This window comes from Protopterus annectens, chromosome 10.part0 (assembly GCF_019279795.1).
Source record: "Protopterus annectens isolate FY-2018-M chromosome 10.part0, PAN1.0, whole genome shotgun sequence".
Taxonomy (NCBI): Eukaryota; Metazoa; Chordata; order Ceratodontiformes; family Protopteridae; genus Protopterus; species Protopterus annectens.
The window spans coordinates 1,502,288,552-1,502,305,647 of NC_056744.1; the positions used below are offsets into that span (position 1 = coordinate 1,502,288,552).

General features: G+C 36.8%; 1 protein-coding gene across 1 annotated transcript in view; it reads right to left on the minus strand.

Annotated features, from left to right (window-relative positions):
• Window positions 1–622: 622 nt before the first annotated feature.
• The window catches only part of LOC122813694 (zinc-binding protein A33-like), a 165,759-nt gene continuing 149,285 nt past the window's right edge, over window positions 623–17,096 (minus strand). Inside the window, exon 6 of the mRNA XM_044086148.1 lies at window positions 623–1,968. Within this exon, the coding sequence (XP_043942083.1) occupies window positions 1,424–1,968 (545 nt within the window). The 3' untranslated portion in view covers window positions 623–1,423. The remainder of the gene's footprint in view (window positions 1,969–17,096) is intronic.

Consider the following 17,096-nt stretch of genomic DNA (forward strand, 5'->3'; position numbering starts at 1 on the left):
TACAGATACAAGATACAGGGTTTGATTCTCTTTGGAAGCATAGCTAGGTGTAAAAAAAGGCTACCTGGGGGTTATTATCCAATGATTACTTATGAACCATGAAATGTTCAGGGTTGCGGGTTGGTATAATGATTAAGGTGTTTACCTCACAGTCACAAGGTACAGAGTTTGATCCTCATATCTTTGAAATGGAAACTGGTTAGATTAAAATGGTCCACAAGTGCAGATAGCCTAGTACTAACCTATGAATAAAAAAAGATATAACACAAATGCAAAATGTATAATATGTGTTATCACTGTCCAGATTGTACCATCACTGTCGGGTGAATCATGACAGATGCAGTGATCAGACCGTACCATGACTTCCATGGTCTGTATTACAGTCCAACAATCCAAACACATTATTAAACAGCTAGTGATTCTCCGTTGAAGGGCAACACAAGAAAAATTTGTCCTTGGGGGTGTGGAGGGAACTTTTTTTGGAGATACTGCCTCTAAGAAGTACGTGCATAACACGTTTACACAGGTGGAACGTGTGCTTTGGCCAACATGGGAAAGTAACTCTCAGTAACTGGATTCCATTACCTTTATAGAACGCTGAAAAAACACTGAAAAGAACATGTATTTTTAAATAAACAACCTTTATTGATTTTAGACATTATTCACATTGCAAAACATAAAACTCAAATAAATTACCCACTCCGAACTCCAAAAGCAAATTAAAAATAGAGAGTGAGAGAGAAATGCCTTTCATTGATGAAACAGCTGTTCAGAGATGATGCTCATTCTCGACATATGATCAATCTCATTAATTGTTGACTAAGTTAAGACATCAAAGGGAAATAAAGGAAGATACCTCCTTGTACTCAATTTAACTGATTTACACTGGTTATAAATATGATCACTTGAAGAGCCTTAATCAGGAAAAATATTGTATACATTTGTAAATAAATGTCTTTCTATGAACTGAGGCACAGAAAATACAGGAGTGAAAGACAAATAAGGCTTGGCTTGCAGAGTTTAAGCATTATAAAGTCAAAAGACAAAAACAGTGATAGATTAAAACCATGGTTTGCTTGCACGTTTTGTTTTCTTGATAATTTTGCAAGAAGAGGAAGTATGAAAAGTGAAGCTTGTTTTGCAGCTCTGATATTAATTCCTAACAGTACTGATACTGTAGAAATCTTTAATTCAAGATCTAATCTTCATTAAAACATCACAAAAGTTACAAAAACCATGTAAACCTCATCAATGTAAAATACTAAAACAGTGCCATTAATTTCATAGGAATGCTGCCAAAGGTAGTTACCCTTCACACTTCATTATCCTGAAGTTTGTTACTGTTTGTATACTGTAGTCATATTGTCACTCATTGAATATGTTTTAAAAAGAATTCTCACATCTGTCAGGTTTCCAGTCAGAATTATAATTTTAAATGAATAAGTTTCAAGGGCTCTGCATTGTTGCCTCTATTATTATGACAAGGGCTGAAGAGAGGGAAGAGTCTATCCTTGAAGTTGTCAGTGAAGGTGTAGATGTGGAACATATTTTCAGCATTATAAAATGACACCTGTCCACCCTCATAATCTAGGTATACACCAATCCGCTGGGGTTTCACACTCAGGCTGAGAATCTTCACCGGTGTGTCTAGTGCCTTGTACACATTCTCTTTCCTCAGACAAATAGTCCAGTATCCATTTTCAGGGCTCACTCCAACTTGTCCCTTTCTGTTAACGGACTCTCTGGCAACAGCCACATACCATTCAGTCTTGTTCCCCACTTCCACCTCCCAGTAATGCCTCCCCGATATGAACCCCTCTGATCCCATAACAAAGACATAAGGATTAAATCTCTCAGGTTTGTCAGGGAGGTTCTGGTTAACATCACCATATGTCACACTGGTCAGATTCTCAGACAGAATAAGATTATTATGCGCAGTGTTAGGGTCCAAGGAAAGCTTAACGAAATCTGTAAAAAAAAAAAAAATGTTTACATCAAATTCTTTCTCAGAATGAAAAGATCTTACAACTGTCATCAATGTAACAGGCCACAAACAGTTAAATGCTAAGCTTGCAATGCAAGTTTCATATTTATGCACTTCCATGTTTCCATTTGATTTTAATTAACATGATATCCACCTTGTATAGCAAAGCACAGCTCTCGCAGGCCATACATCACAAAAGGCAGATTTACAGCAATGTGACCTGGAATAACAGTGGAACCCCATTTCCTGTTCTAGTATAATAAAGACAAAACATATTCAAAGTCGCCAGCAGAGCATAGAGACCCTGCAGTAGTTATTCTTTTTCCCCTCCCACTAGAGGCAAGTGAACATACCTTTAGGCACACAATATTCCACCTAAATCATCCCTATGCCAACATCAGAACAAGAGCATTTAATTGAAATGGTCATTAAAAAGGTGACCACATCCAGGCAACATGACTTTTTACCATGCATACATCCCTAGCACAGAAACATCTCAACATCAGTATATAGATAATACACACACACACACACACACACACACACACACACACACATATATATATATATATATATATATATATATATATATATAAATGGAAATACTAGCTCAATGGATCCAGCATTTTAACATCTTCAAGACACTACAAGCCAAATGTTAGCAATGAAAGCACATCACAAGTACTTCTGTTAAGTAACCAGCCTCTTCACTAAATAAAATCTGGGTTATAAACAAAATTAGAGAGAGATAGAAATCACATCAGAGCTATCCAAACTTACAATTAATTCAGCCTTTGGCAACATTAACTTCCATACTTTCTAGAATAAGTACAAAACAGTTCAGTCTTTTCACTAGTTTCAAATAATACAAACTTTTTTTCAAAGCTATGTAAAACAAATCTCACATTTCAATCTTCCAAGAAATATAGGTAGTTTTTACCAGGTCCTTTTATTAGGTCTGTACTTCATTTTAGCTTCCAGATTCATTTTGGCTTGAAGCCTCAGTCCCATTAACTCCCTTGGATTCATATCAGCCTCCAAGTGTCTCTCATTGGGCCTCCTATCTGTTATCAGCTCACAATGACAATTTCTAGTTAGACCTCCTGACCTGTATCAGCCTCATCTGGATTCTTTATGGTTAGCCCTTCTGGCCACCATGTTCTCAGCCCTTACTGCAGTCTCTCCCTGGTGAGAACTTCACCTAGCTCTTTTTTCAGTAATCTTGTGACAGCTCAACCCAGCTCTCTTCTTGGTTCTTCCCAGGATGCTCTCTCTCTCTCCAGCTTTGATGTAAGATCTTATTTTTAGAAGATGGGGTTTGATAGAGGGAGACGCTTCACCCACTCTGAACATCTTCTTTGGTTCTGACTCCCCCCCCCCCACCGTGGGCCATTTCATCACAAAACACTTTGCCTGAGTCAGTACACTACATGACCCTAGCTCTGACCTGGGGTTGAGAATGACCTCAGTGGCCAGCCACCTTCCAGCATCGCTGGATAAACTTTTCTGTGGCAACAAGGTAACACCCAACCATCTATTTATTGCACCATAGTAGGAACCATAGATATCTAAATACCTGTAGACTGGCTTCCTTTGGTGGTATTCTGACCTGAGATTGCCTTATCCACGTGGATCTATAAACATTGAGACATTCAGTCTAGCATGTCTCTGGTATATCTGACAATTGCTGAAATTCCCTTGAGTTCTGAGGTTTTTCTGACATGCTCTGTCTCAGGCAATGATGAGTTCATATTTATTAAAAAAATCAACCAAATTGTGCTCATTTGTGGTATTGCTTACACCGCCAATGAACATCTTCTCTGCAGTACAATTTAAATCATAATTAAGGATTATTTCTATTTTAAGACCTTTATCCAGTATCAAATTTTGACAGGAGCTTCATACCTTACAGTCTGGCGGAATATTTTCAGCTTTCTGGTGTAGTTTTGAGGTTCCTCTGTCCGTTTGTTGCATATTTATTGCTGCTGTTTTTGTTTCAGCTAATATTATTTTATCTATGTCCCTCAGCATTGTAGGTTGTTGTTTTAAGAAGCGCACCCTATGGAGCTCTTGTCATTTTTTTATAAACACCTTAATTGAATTATTACTTGTGACACAGGCAAATTTACATTTATACAACAGTAATCAAATTATATTAAGTTAACATTAATAAGCATTATGCTGCAGATATATTGCTATATATCATATAACCTAAAAAACATTATATAAATTATTCAATTCATGTCCCTTTTTTAAACAAGAAACATCTTTATTAAACCATCACTTATGACAAACAATCATACAATTATATAAATGAAAACGATCCACACTGACACAATCCTAGCTGCAGGCATTTTACATCACAAACCAAAATGACACACTCCCAATTGCAAACATTATACATCACTTATCTTCCCAATCATTTTCAGTCAAACATTACATACCTCATTTAAGTCTTGCCTTCTTTTAAACCTCATTTCCTCCCTGTGTGTAGACAAGGGGAAGACACAAATGTTTCATGCAAAAAGAATAGCACTTTTAACCCCCGATTACATCCAACCTTAAACATATTGGAGAAAGTGATTACTGAAGAAATTTATCAACTTAAAAACAGGAATAAACAAGTTTCTAATTTGAAATGAACAGAAAGGAAGTTTTTTGATAGTCTACATAATGACAAGACTATACATATCATGAAAACTGATAAGGAAGGGGGAAGAGTGTTTTATATCACTGATTACAACAAAGTAATGGATGATTTATTATTGGATACTAATACTCACTTCCATTAATGAAGTACACATAGCTTTCTGTATGATAGACTCCTATTTCGAAGACTATTTGGTAGAAAAAAGAATTACAAGTGACATTTACAACTTTACTAAAGCTGATAATTCAGTAGTACCCACCATCTTTGGGATCACCAAAGTTCACAAGTCTATTGATAATCCATTTAGACCAATCGTAGCAGCGAGAGGATCAAAGACTTACCCCATAGGTGTGGCTATTGATAGATGGATAAAGCCAATTTATGAGAATATTGGCCATTTAATCAAGGATTCTTGGGACTTTTATTTATTTAACTATCAATGTGGTAGATTTACTCACCAGTATTCCCAGAGATGAAGGGATAGAATATTTTCATAGAAGTCTTAGGATATATAGCAATTTTTCTAACAATAAAATATCTATGTTGGTAGAACTTATGCCTATGGTTTTAGAAAATAATTTTATATTATTTGAGGGAGAACACTTCAAGCAAATAAAAGGGGTGGCTATGGGGGCCTCATGTACTCCATGCTACCCAAATATGGTGATTTCTGGATTGAGAGACTGATATAGTACTTACATCTGAATACTGGAAACATATGAGATTTTAAGGAAGATTTTTGAATGATATCTTTATTCTGGGGAAGGGCCCAGCAACACTTATTACAAAGTTTGCTGAATATTTGAACAGTTCCACACACTTTTTAAAATTTACTTTTAACTTTGATTGTAACAAAATTAATTACTTAGAAACTGTAATTGCACACATGGGTCAAGTCTTCAAATCCAACATTTATAGGAAGCCTACATTTAGTAATACATATTTAGACTACATGAGCTGCCATCCATACAAAAAGAAAAGGGCAATACATTCGGGCAGCAAAAATGACTTCCCACTTGGATGAACTCCCCAAGGAACTTGATAAGATCGCAGATATGTTTTTGGCTAGATGATACTCACCCCCCCTCACCCACCCAGGCATGGTAAAGAATGTTAGGGTTTATGTGGAAAGAGAGTGAGGTAAAAGTATAAACCCTTTTAGGTGTTGGAATGGAGAAAGGTAATACAACTTGTAAGGAAAGCAATTATGAAAGGGAAATGATGATTCAATATTCACCACAAGTTAATGACACTACAAAAATAATAAGAAAAAAATTAGAATGTTTTGAAAACCAACCTTGCTATGTATCAGATATTATGTCCAGAAACTTTTTGTTCTCTTACAAAATGGGAAAGAATTTAAAATAAAGCTTAGAAGTTGGTGCCAAACACATTTCAGGGTCAATTGGGGAAAATGGACCTTTAAATGTAGAGCTTACACACAGTGTAGTTATATTTTGGAGGCCAAGTTTATAATTTTAGATAGTTACTCTAATGAGAAAGTAGAGTTTGTGAGAGGTAATTGTGCAACAAGTCACTTTGTTGAGTGTTTGGCTTTTTATGTAGGGGAAAACTGAACAAACTTTTAGAAAGACGATATATGAACATGTATATAATACAAGTAAGTGCAATGAAAACAGTGCATTTTACAAACACATTAAAAGTTATCCCTCAAATAAAAAAAAATTAGCAAGAGTAGAAACCAACCCAAAGGGAGATGTTAAATTATTACTGGAGTCCAGGGAGGTGAAACAGTAAATTAAATTGAATGCTTGTCACTTCCCAGGAATAAATGAAACTATTTCCAATCACCTTTTATGACCATCAAGAGCTAACAGATTGTGATAATATTTTATCATTTTGAATGTTAAGTATACATTTTTATAAAATGTTATAATATTGTTTAGAGAAATGTTTTAGTTAATGAGAATTTTTTATTCATGCTAAATAACGATGGTTGCTCGAGCTGATACGAGGAATTACTATGAAAAAGGATTTTGATTGGTTGATTTATTCATTAACAATGTGCTAGTTACTATACAAGTAAGAGCCTTTTGGTTTTTAATTGATTCTGATGAAGTCCAAGTGATGGACAAAAACGCTTAATCATTGTTGCTGTATGTTCAATAAAATAGTTTTACAACTTTAAACTTTGGACATTGTGGAGTAACGGCTAGCGTTATGATTTGTTCCATGTTTGGATCATTTGAATGATGCTGTACATCTTTTACAAGTTCATTGGCCTTTTCTAATGATCTCAATTCCAGTTGTTTAATCTCTGTTACTATATCCACTACTTCTAGTTGGCTTAGATTTTGATTTCCACTTTCTAGTAATTGATTTTTTTGGCAGCCACCATAAATAAAAACAGCAAGGCCTTACCATATCTAGGCAATTCCAATTCTGTATGATCGTTCAAAAAAATCATCTCCATCATCACACCAATCTGCCCCCCAGCATCTCCAATAATGCATCCCACAGGGAATCCTTAAAGTCCACCAACCCACTGTACTCCCAGAAAATACATTCCCAAATATCTTTTTCTTCCTCATCACACCTCCAACATTTGTTGTATACCTCAGGGAAAAAAAATGTCTGGAGTCTACTTGGGGTATAAAAATATCTATTTAAACATTTCTAAGCAAAAATCCTAAATCTCCTAGAATTTGTTGCATATTTAGATATCCTCCCATTGTTTCTTTGTGAATTGCTTATGCAATCGCTCTTCCCAATCCTAACATCCTCCGATTGATTCTTATAGTGAGCATGCACTATTTTATATGTTCTACTAATTATTCATTCTTTGGGCTCTTGTCAGATTCTTGTCTCATTTTATAGACTTTGAGCTATGAGCAACAGGTGCTGAGCTTTTTTTATTTTATTTTTTTAACTTGGTTCCTTTATTTTATTTATTTTTTTTGCACCTTGTTATGTGACTTAATTTGTAAGTTATGGTGTAGCTCAACTTATACAAATTCTTTATTTCCTTTATTCCCCTAGTGTGTTCAGTTTGGTCAGACAAAGTTCTTGTGATATTTATTTGGTTATGCAAATTTGTTTCACCATGTTGCAGCAAACATTCTTTTAGGCAAAGTTTTAACCTCTCTTTGTCTGACTTACCCTGCAGCTGCTTAAGTCTAACTATCACTTCTTCATGGCATTCTTAGGATGCAAACATTATGCTATTTAATGCTTGATGGACTTCCATCTTTACTATTTTTTTCTTTAACCCAGAGGATGACTTGTTTCAAGCTCTACATTCTCCTTTCTGTGATCAGCAGCAGTAATTCTGCGTAGCTACTTCGACAATTACTCACACATAGATGTAGTCGATGCTATATCTTTTTGCAGGTTTATAACCTCTTGCATCAAAGAGGTCAAGTTCCCATGAAGTACTGTTCACAGAATCTAGGCTGTCCAACAGCCTCTGAATTCCAAACTGTCTGATCCAGCTAGAACCTACAAATACAGATTTGCCTTCATTTGACACATTTCTAATACTTTGCTAAAGGCCTTCAATACCATTTTCACCCTTGTAATTTCCTAAGAACAGCTGTAAATAATTCCATTTCAGACAGCATCATTTGTTATCTCTAAATCTTTCAATATTTCTCCTTGTCACTCTGACAACATACAAGGTCATCTTGAATATGCACTCAATTTTGTTTTAATCTTTCAAGTATAAACATCAGTTCAATTTGATATTTTCTTATGGTTTCCAGCTGTACTAAAATAGGCTCTTTTCCCACTTGACTTGTCTTAATTTGATTTTCCTATAGTAACTCAAATGTCTGAGTAATGCTTTCATTCTTTCTCTATTTCTTTAATTACATTTTTCTCCTTATTTAGACAATACAAGCTGTGCTGAGACTTAGATTAACTTGCATCACTTCTTACGTTTAATACAGTTACTTGTTTCTTTATAAGTATTCCATCAGTTTACTTGGAGCTACTTTTTTATTACTCAAGCAGCTACTTTATTACTCAAGCTCATTCAAATAAAGCTGCAAATTCTTTATCTGTTCCACCACAACAATTTCTCAGTTTCTGTCAGCCAATAGGCTTAGTGACTCTCTTGATTTGTCCTGTGATCTTACATACAAAATAGTACAAATTTATACTATGTTTTTAGGTATGCTGAGCAGCCTTACCTTTCTTCTCAAAAATGAGGTTTCAGCACCTAACCCATTTTCGAGATCTACTACTTTTTTGGCTTTTCATTTTATATACTAAACTTATACAACATTCTTCCTGGCACTACACTGTAATTAATCCCACTTTTTATACCATATTTACAATACCAAATCTCTGGTATGACACCAAGAGAGCTGCTTTTTATTCTTTTCTAGGCATCCTTTAACTGCTATCAAAATGTACGGTTATTGCTAGAGCAAGTTCCTGTATGGGTATAAGAATAATTATCTATTATTCTGTAGGTATAACAGTTCCTGAGTGTAAACAATTCATTAGACAAGAAGACTTGCCTTTATGAGTTTTTAATGTTGTTTATTAGAAGTATACCAGAACCTACATAATAAGATTAATTTCTGTATAAATTTCACTATTTGTAAAGGATTTCTACACATTTTTTGCTAATTACTTCATAGCAAGCTGGGTTATACATATATCTCTGAGCTAAATACATTTTCTGTCAAAATGTATACTTCAGGAGTAGTACAGTTCTCTTGTAACTTCACAAAGCATTTGTCCACATTTTTCACTTTTACAAAAAGTTTAACAAACATCAGTTGCAAATCACTGGTATGACACAAACGAGAGGTTTTTTTTTTTTTTTTTTTTTTTTAATTCTTTTCCAGCCTCCCCATAACTTATCCTTCTCAGAAAATAGGTTTTAGCACCTATCCCATTTCTATTGTTTTTCTATTAGACGTTCATGTTTACTTACTTCAACACATAAGTTGTACACACAAGAAAAATATTCCTTATTCAGATTCTGCAGAGACATCAGCTTTGCAATCATTTTTTTTCAACCCAGGATTCATTTAATTGCTGCACCACTTTCCCAGTAGAATTCTCACAGGCAACCAAAATATTTTAGAAATGTTATTAAGTTTGTATCTGCCCATCGATACTTTGTCCTGTTTCATCAGCACCACCTCTAGCTAATGAACCATTAGCACTTGGTATACTGCTTAAAATTCAGTTTACGTCACAGAAGGCAACCATCATTGCTTCAAAATATACACATGCTGCTGTAAAATGTTTTTCAATACTTTTTAGATTAGTTACTCCTTCACTTTTTTTAAGCTTATTGCTTTTGCATACTTTACATATATTAGCAACATTTTGTATAAGCCGTTTGAAACTACAGTGTTTAACAATTCATTTTACATCTTCACATAAAATGCATTGAGCTACTATTTGAAAACTCAAAGATTTGCAGTACTCATTATTTTATAAAACCAGATTCAGCTATTTTGTTCACCAGTATTCTTGAGCACAAATTTCACTATGGAACAAAATTTTCCAAAATGTATTTCTTTCTCTAGCCAAGTAAACTCACTGCACACCTTTGCCCCCCCCCCCCCACCATAGAGCCAGTGTTAGAATTTTGGACACCCCCAGCAAACATCAAGTTGGGGGTCCCATGACTCTTCCAGTTTAAGTATCACCCTGTCACTGCCACTTTTCCTAAGGAATATTTTAGTTCATGCTGCTTGGGGTAATTTTGAAAGACTGAACTGCATCTAGAATGCTCCTATATTTACACAGACTTGTGTACTAGTCTGTGTTCACCCATCTCACAATGGGGCATTCACAGTTACTGGCATTAGTTGCAGAAATTATACATTACAGCAACTCTACTTACAGGAATGGACTTCGTTGAAATGATGACCTAAGCAGTGTCTACTGTTTTTTTTTCTTCTATTTGCAAAGAGACATAACTTTCTATATACCCTAAAGAGCATTTTAAAGTTTTTTACTTTTTACACAACCTTTTCACTCAGTGATGGCTTAAATAGAAATTAAGATTAAGGGAGGAAATTCAGTGTCGCTATTCAGCTTTAATTTTCCTAGAATCCTTTCAAGACACCTTTCCTGACAAAGACAGCACAGCAACATCCATTTAGGAAGTAACCCAAGCCAGAGCCCCCAGAAGCCTTAGGGTTATAGATGTCTGGGATGCATTTTAGAGCATTTTCCCAACCTTTTAATTCAATGACAACAATGATCTAAAAACATCAGGATTTCACAGAAGATAAAAGTTGCTCCCAATGCTTAATGTTCAAAGCTGATAAGGCAGTAGCTCACAATAAACTAAACTAACAAGACAACTGTTGTGATGATACACGGATCCTATCCCGGTATACTGCTTGCCTACCTAACCCCCCCCCCAAAAAAAAAAAAAATTCAGCCAATGCCTATGCATCCCTCTGTTGTTAGACTGATGAAAGCAAATTTTTAGATGGCCACAGTCATGTATTTCAAGTGACTGCTGTCATACATGTGCACAGCATGCCTCCTCATCCCCACTCTCCAAAGGCAGCCATCTGTATACATGCTTGAGGTGTGGTTTTGAGAATAGTAAAAACATAATGATTACAGTATTGTATTTCACTCTGATGTTCATAAACAGTACACAAAACCCACACAAGCTTTAGTAACCACCTATCTACAGCCCCAAGGTCTGTGAGAAAAGTAAAAGAAACAATGATGACACTGTCCCGAGCCCCACAAGATATAATGACATTCTGAACAGACCTCTAAGGCTGGAGTCTGATGAAAATTAACCACACTATCGCCAGCACGCCACACAACCTGCAGCAAGCAACCTTTGGTACACCTCTGAGCAGGGCTGGTTTTAGTGTGGGTGCATTTTAGGGCAGAGGCCACTAAGTACATGTCAAACTCATTTTATACAGTTTGGAGTGTGTGTGATTCCTATAAGTTATAAATGTCAGAATGTTCTGTGATGTATTTTATGCCCTTTTTTTACTCTACCCAGAAGAGTTTAGTATGTGCCTGGCATTACTGTGTTTATGTGCACAGATAAAAATCTACGATATTTTTTACATACAAACACACACACACAAACAGCACCTTCACCATCACTGAAACTGAAGGAATTCTGTTTAATCTTCTGCATGTTTCTGAGGTAATGGAATTAAGCAGAGGACCTGGATGGATGGATGGATGCAAAGACAGGGAGGGCATGCAGACTCCACACAGAAAAAAAACATAGCCAAGAATTCAGTCAGGGTAAAGCACTATGAAATGGCAATGTTACTCACTCAGACACAGTGACAATGAACAGTTGCTTTTGCACAGATCATCTTTATGTCAAACTATCAAAGATGACCACCTATCATGTGTAAGGTCTACAATTTTGATGGTAAATTAAAGAAAATATGGCCAGCCTGTTATTCTTAAATATACAGCAAACACATCTCCCCACCACCCACCACCCACCCCCACATACTCAGCAGTCATGGCAATGCTGATGATGCTTGTGTGAGAAAGTCAATAAATCATAGCCAGCTTGTTACTTTTACCCTGCAGCATGCCACAGATAAACACATACACATACAAACAAAACTCACACATTTTGCAATGATTTCAGCAAATAGCAAGGGTCTATATTATATCCTCGAACGCTTAAAAAAGCGAACGCTGATTGATCGAACTTATTTTCGCGAAACCGCAAAATATTGAAGCAGCAGAAACTCAAATTTTTCCTAGGGAAAGAATTTGGTTGTCCGTTTCTGTTGCTTTGGTATTTTCAGTGTTATGGTGGAAAGTTACCGGTCGGATTCAGGTAAGTGTGCGATTGTGTGGATGTGAGTGTTAGGGTGAGTTAGGGTTAGGGCTCAGTTAGGTGTGTGTGCGACTGAGTGGACATGAGGGTTAGGGTGGATTAAGTGAGTTAGGGTTAGGGAGCGGGTGAGGTGAGTGTGCGATAGTGACAGACCTTAGGGTTAGGGTTTGGGTTAAGGTAAGTGGGTAGTTAGTGGTGTGTACATAGTTTAGTGTAGGGTTAGGTGTCAGATTTCAGGTGTATGTGTGTGGATTTCTGTTTGTTTGGTGTGCTTGTGTTGTGTGTATGTGTTTTGGATCAGCGATTTTTTTCCCTGGGAAAAAAAAAAAAATCGCTGATCTGACAGTTCGAGATTGTAAGCTTTCGCTTAAATTAGGTCGATCAATCAGTGTTCGCTTTTTTAAGTGTTCAATGATATAATATAGACCCAATAGCAATACACTGTGTAAAAGCGTTACTACCACACCTGATCTATGACTGTTGTTTAGCAGTCACCAAAAAACAAGGATAAGTCACTTATATTTATCTCTTTGAGAAGTAATCCAAACTTTTTACTGTTCCTGATTTCACAGAACATACTTGATTTCTCCCGATAATTATGCTCTATCCTTTGAAAAAATAAGTTTGATTTACTGATAAGTCACTCAGAATTACAGACAGTCAATAAATCCAGACATAAGAGTTCAGAGTTTCATATTTCATATTATACAAAAGGTGCATATTGATGCAAAATCTTTTTAAGTGAACTAGAAAAAATGTTTAAAAATGTTCCTGATTTTTGAGCCTTTATTTTGATATCATTTTTGGCTTTGCCCAGAATTCTTGTGCAAAGAATTAGAGATTTATAGTATGTAGTGTTCTACCCATAGTTACAAAACTCCCTAAAAAAGAAAACCATCCCTAAAGATTGAAATCATCAGTTGTTCTTAAAATTCGGGGTAAGCAATGAGATTGGTACTCTAGCTTGCTGATCTCTAGTGCTTACCTTGCTCATGTTTATTCAGAGATTACCAGCTTATTTTAACAGGGTCATATCACTGTCCTGTTTTGGATAAAGAGCGCAATCAGAAATTGAATTATCTTTTTTTTCTCCTCATTTTTCTTCTACTAGCAGCTGCTTTTGTGGGGCCACAACACAGTCAGGGATGACTAACAAGGTCCTTGCAGCCTTGGGTACTGCTGGTGACTAAAGCCTGCTCCACTGACAGTTTTAGTGCCAAGAACATCTACCAGAAGCATTAACTAAGTGAAGGGCACTACGTCAAGGTAAAACAATTTTATGAAATTGTGAAGCCTGTTACTTGACAAAACACAGTTACTATAACCATTGACCTATTTGAATTTTAAAGGAGAATATTACACATCTGGTTTACTAAGTACACAAGACTGCTGCATTAGCTCTTGTTGCTTTAACAAACATGTTATAAAATATCAAAATAAGAACTTTCTGTGGTTGGGGGACCCCCCCCCCCCAGCAACCACAGGGTTCACTGGTGCCTAAAGCCAGCTATGTCCACCATGCTACCTCATTACATGTGTGCAAAACCTAACCCTACCCCAGCCCCTAATCCTAACCTTACCTCAGCCCCTAATTCTAACCCTACCCCTGCTCCTAACAGTAACCCTATCCCTACCCCTAACCTTAACCTTAACCTTATCCCTGCTCCTAACCTTAACCCTAACCTTATCCCTATCCCGAACTTTAACCCTAACCCTAACCTTAGCCCTAGCCCTAGCCCTACCCCTGCCCCTAACCCACCCTTGCCCCTAACCCTATATATATGATAGATATAGATGTATGTGAGATAATTAGGACAAGAGAAAGAAATACACATGCATCAGTAAGAACTTGCTGGTTAAAACACTAATCCATATCACCTTTTAATGACTTGTTCACTTGACATTTTTATATGGATTCACGAAACAGACTTTCTTATATTCTGAAACACTGGCTTCTCACATACTTGTCTATTTTTTGACCTTATTTATAATTTATATAGACTAATATTAGTTGCGATTGTCTTGTGATTTATATAGGTGGAGAACATTTTAGTGAATCAGTAATATGCATTTTAGCTACTTGTAAATTTTGATAGTTGACTTTTTTATAACTTGTAAGTGTGTATTTTTTTATTTTGGCAAACATTTATTTTATTTTTCACTTTTTATTGTGTATATTGCACTTCATCATCATAGCTGATGGAGCCTATTTTATACTGAAGTTTATGGAATGTTCTTTCCATTATAGTCTGCAAGGAATACAGATCTTGTTTTGTGTGTATATTTTTTTCAGGATGATGCAATTAACATCTACATATTTATGGATAATGTAATCAAGATATATTTTTAATATTTACATTTTATAATACACAGACATGGTCTGTGAATACACAGATGCATACGCATACGCATACGCATACATACAGACACACACACACACACACACACACACACACACACACACACACACACACACATATATCTCTGTTCAAAGGCAAATACTAGACAGTCTGCAGACTATTACACATCTAGCCAATAACTAGTAGCCAAAGGTGTGTTTTATGTGTATATATATATATATATATATATATATATATATATATATATATATATATATATATATATATATATATATGGGTCTACTTCACCTACCTGAAAGCCCACATCACTGACTTTCATTTTACAGAGAAGAATACACCGATAAACCAGAAGATGACATCCAGAACAACGACATTCCGACCCAAGGTAAGTAACCGCTTGGCCATACTGTTGAACTTTGCCTCTTACCCCTGTGGTAGTGCGATCTCAGAGTTGGTATATTTAGTTATGGGAGGTGGGAGGTGAAGCCCCCTCCCCCCACATGGATGGTTTACTTTTTTTTTCGGGATGTCCAAGCAGTTACTTACCTCGGGTCGGAATGTCAGTGTTCCAGATGTCAGTCTTCTGGTTTGTTGGTGTATTCATCTTGGTAAAGTGAGAGTCAGTGATGTGGCCGTTCGGGTAAGTGAAGAACTAGATCCATACACACACACACACACACACACACACACACACACACACACACACACACACACACACACACACACATATATATCTACAGAGAGAAAGAGAGGGGTTTATTACTACAGTCTTGAAGCTGGCAGTTTTGAAACTCATAATCCAGAGACCAACATATCAAAAGACCAAGATGAAAACCACAATACTGAACTTCTGAACCAGTATTAGCACTCAAGAGTTTCCTGCTGTGATTTTTCAACACAACAGTAGTGCCCTGTATGGACATCTACAGTGGAGTGGGCTGGGACTGAACTGTGAGACCATTTGTGGTTGCTCAGTGGGTTGTCCTAACAGAAAGGCCAGGCATGTGATGCTCATGTCCAAGAGAGTGTCAGTGGCATGAGCTGGAGATTACAATGGCACCAAATAAGCACTGACCATATGCAGTTGAGGGTATTCATTATGCGGAGAACTGCTAGAGGGGAGTAGGCTACTGTTGAACTGTGTAACCTTCTGTGGGATGGAGGTCACAGAGGAGCCTGATGACTACTGGTCATGTCCAACTGAGTGTCCATAAGCAGGAGTAGAGATTACAATGAAAATGGAGAATCATTCATGACAAGGTGTTTGAGCAGTCACAAACAGTGTGTTTGTCCTGTGTATGCCGAGTGCCATCTGTTTCGAACTGCTGTTTTCCCACAGCTGCAGGGATGCATCAATGGATGCCATGTAAGATGCAACTTTCTCAACAATCATGTCTGCTCCTGATCTGTATGCACAACATCAGTCTGGCTACAGTGATGGATGCACTGCAGGGTCTGCAGTGGTTGAAGGTCTTCATATGCAGGCCACACAGCACACTGATCAGCTTGGAAATGGTCAGAATAGCAGCTGCCTGTGCCTGGATGTCCACTGATTGATGCTCTGGATAACACTCATGTCAGGTAATGTTCTACAGTCAGCAACCAATGGTCAGTTGCAGTGTGTGCACTTAGATGGTAAGACCCTCAAATGCTGCCTACAGTACTGTTGACTGTTTGTCACATGTAGAACTGACACAGAAAAGACAACCTAAGTCCCTAACCAACCAACATAGGCCTGTAAAATTTGACCTAGTTGTTTGGGATTTGGGAACTTGTGTGGACAGTGACCTAACTTTTGAGCAACATGTGTCCATTGTTTTAAGAAAGTCCTTTATTGGAGTTTATAAACAAAGGGATTATGTCTAGATCTAGGGATGTCATTGTCCCACTTAACTCAGCCCTCATTAGGCAAACCATTAACTATAATGTCACCTGTGGCATGAATCTGTCCAGGTGCATGCAACAACTAGAACACCCAGACATATACCACACTAAAAGGATACAAGGCCTAAACATGCCCTACACTGACCAACTCAAAGCCCTGTCACTATACTCGGTATCCTGTAGAATGTTAAGAAGTGACCTGTGTCTGGCATACAAGGCATTTCTGACCCATTACTTATGGATTTACTGTACATCAGCAAGTCATACTGCATCAGAAATACTCGGTCTAGGGATCTGAACTTCTTCTGTGACATCAACAGAACAGTTTGGAGGAACAGGTATATCTCATAGAGGATCTGAAACAGATTCCCCATCAACATAAAACAAAGTTCATCCCTGCCTATATTCAAATGCAGCTTAAATGTACAGATGGGAAACAGA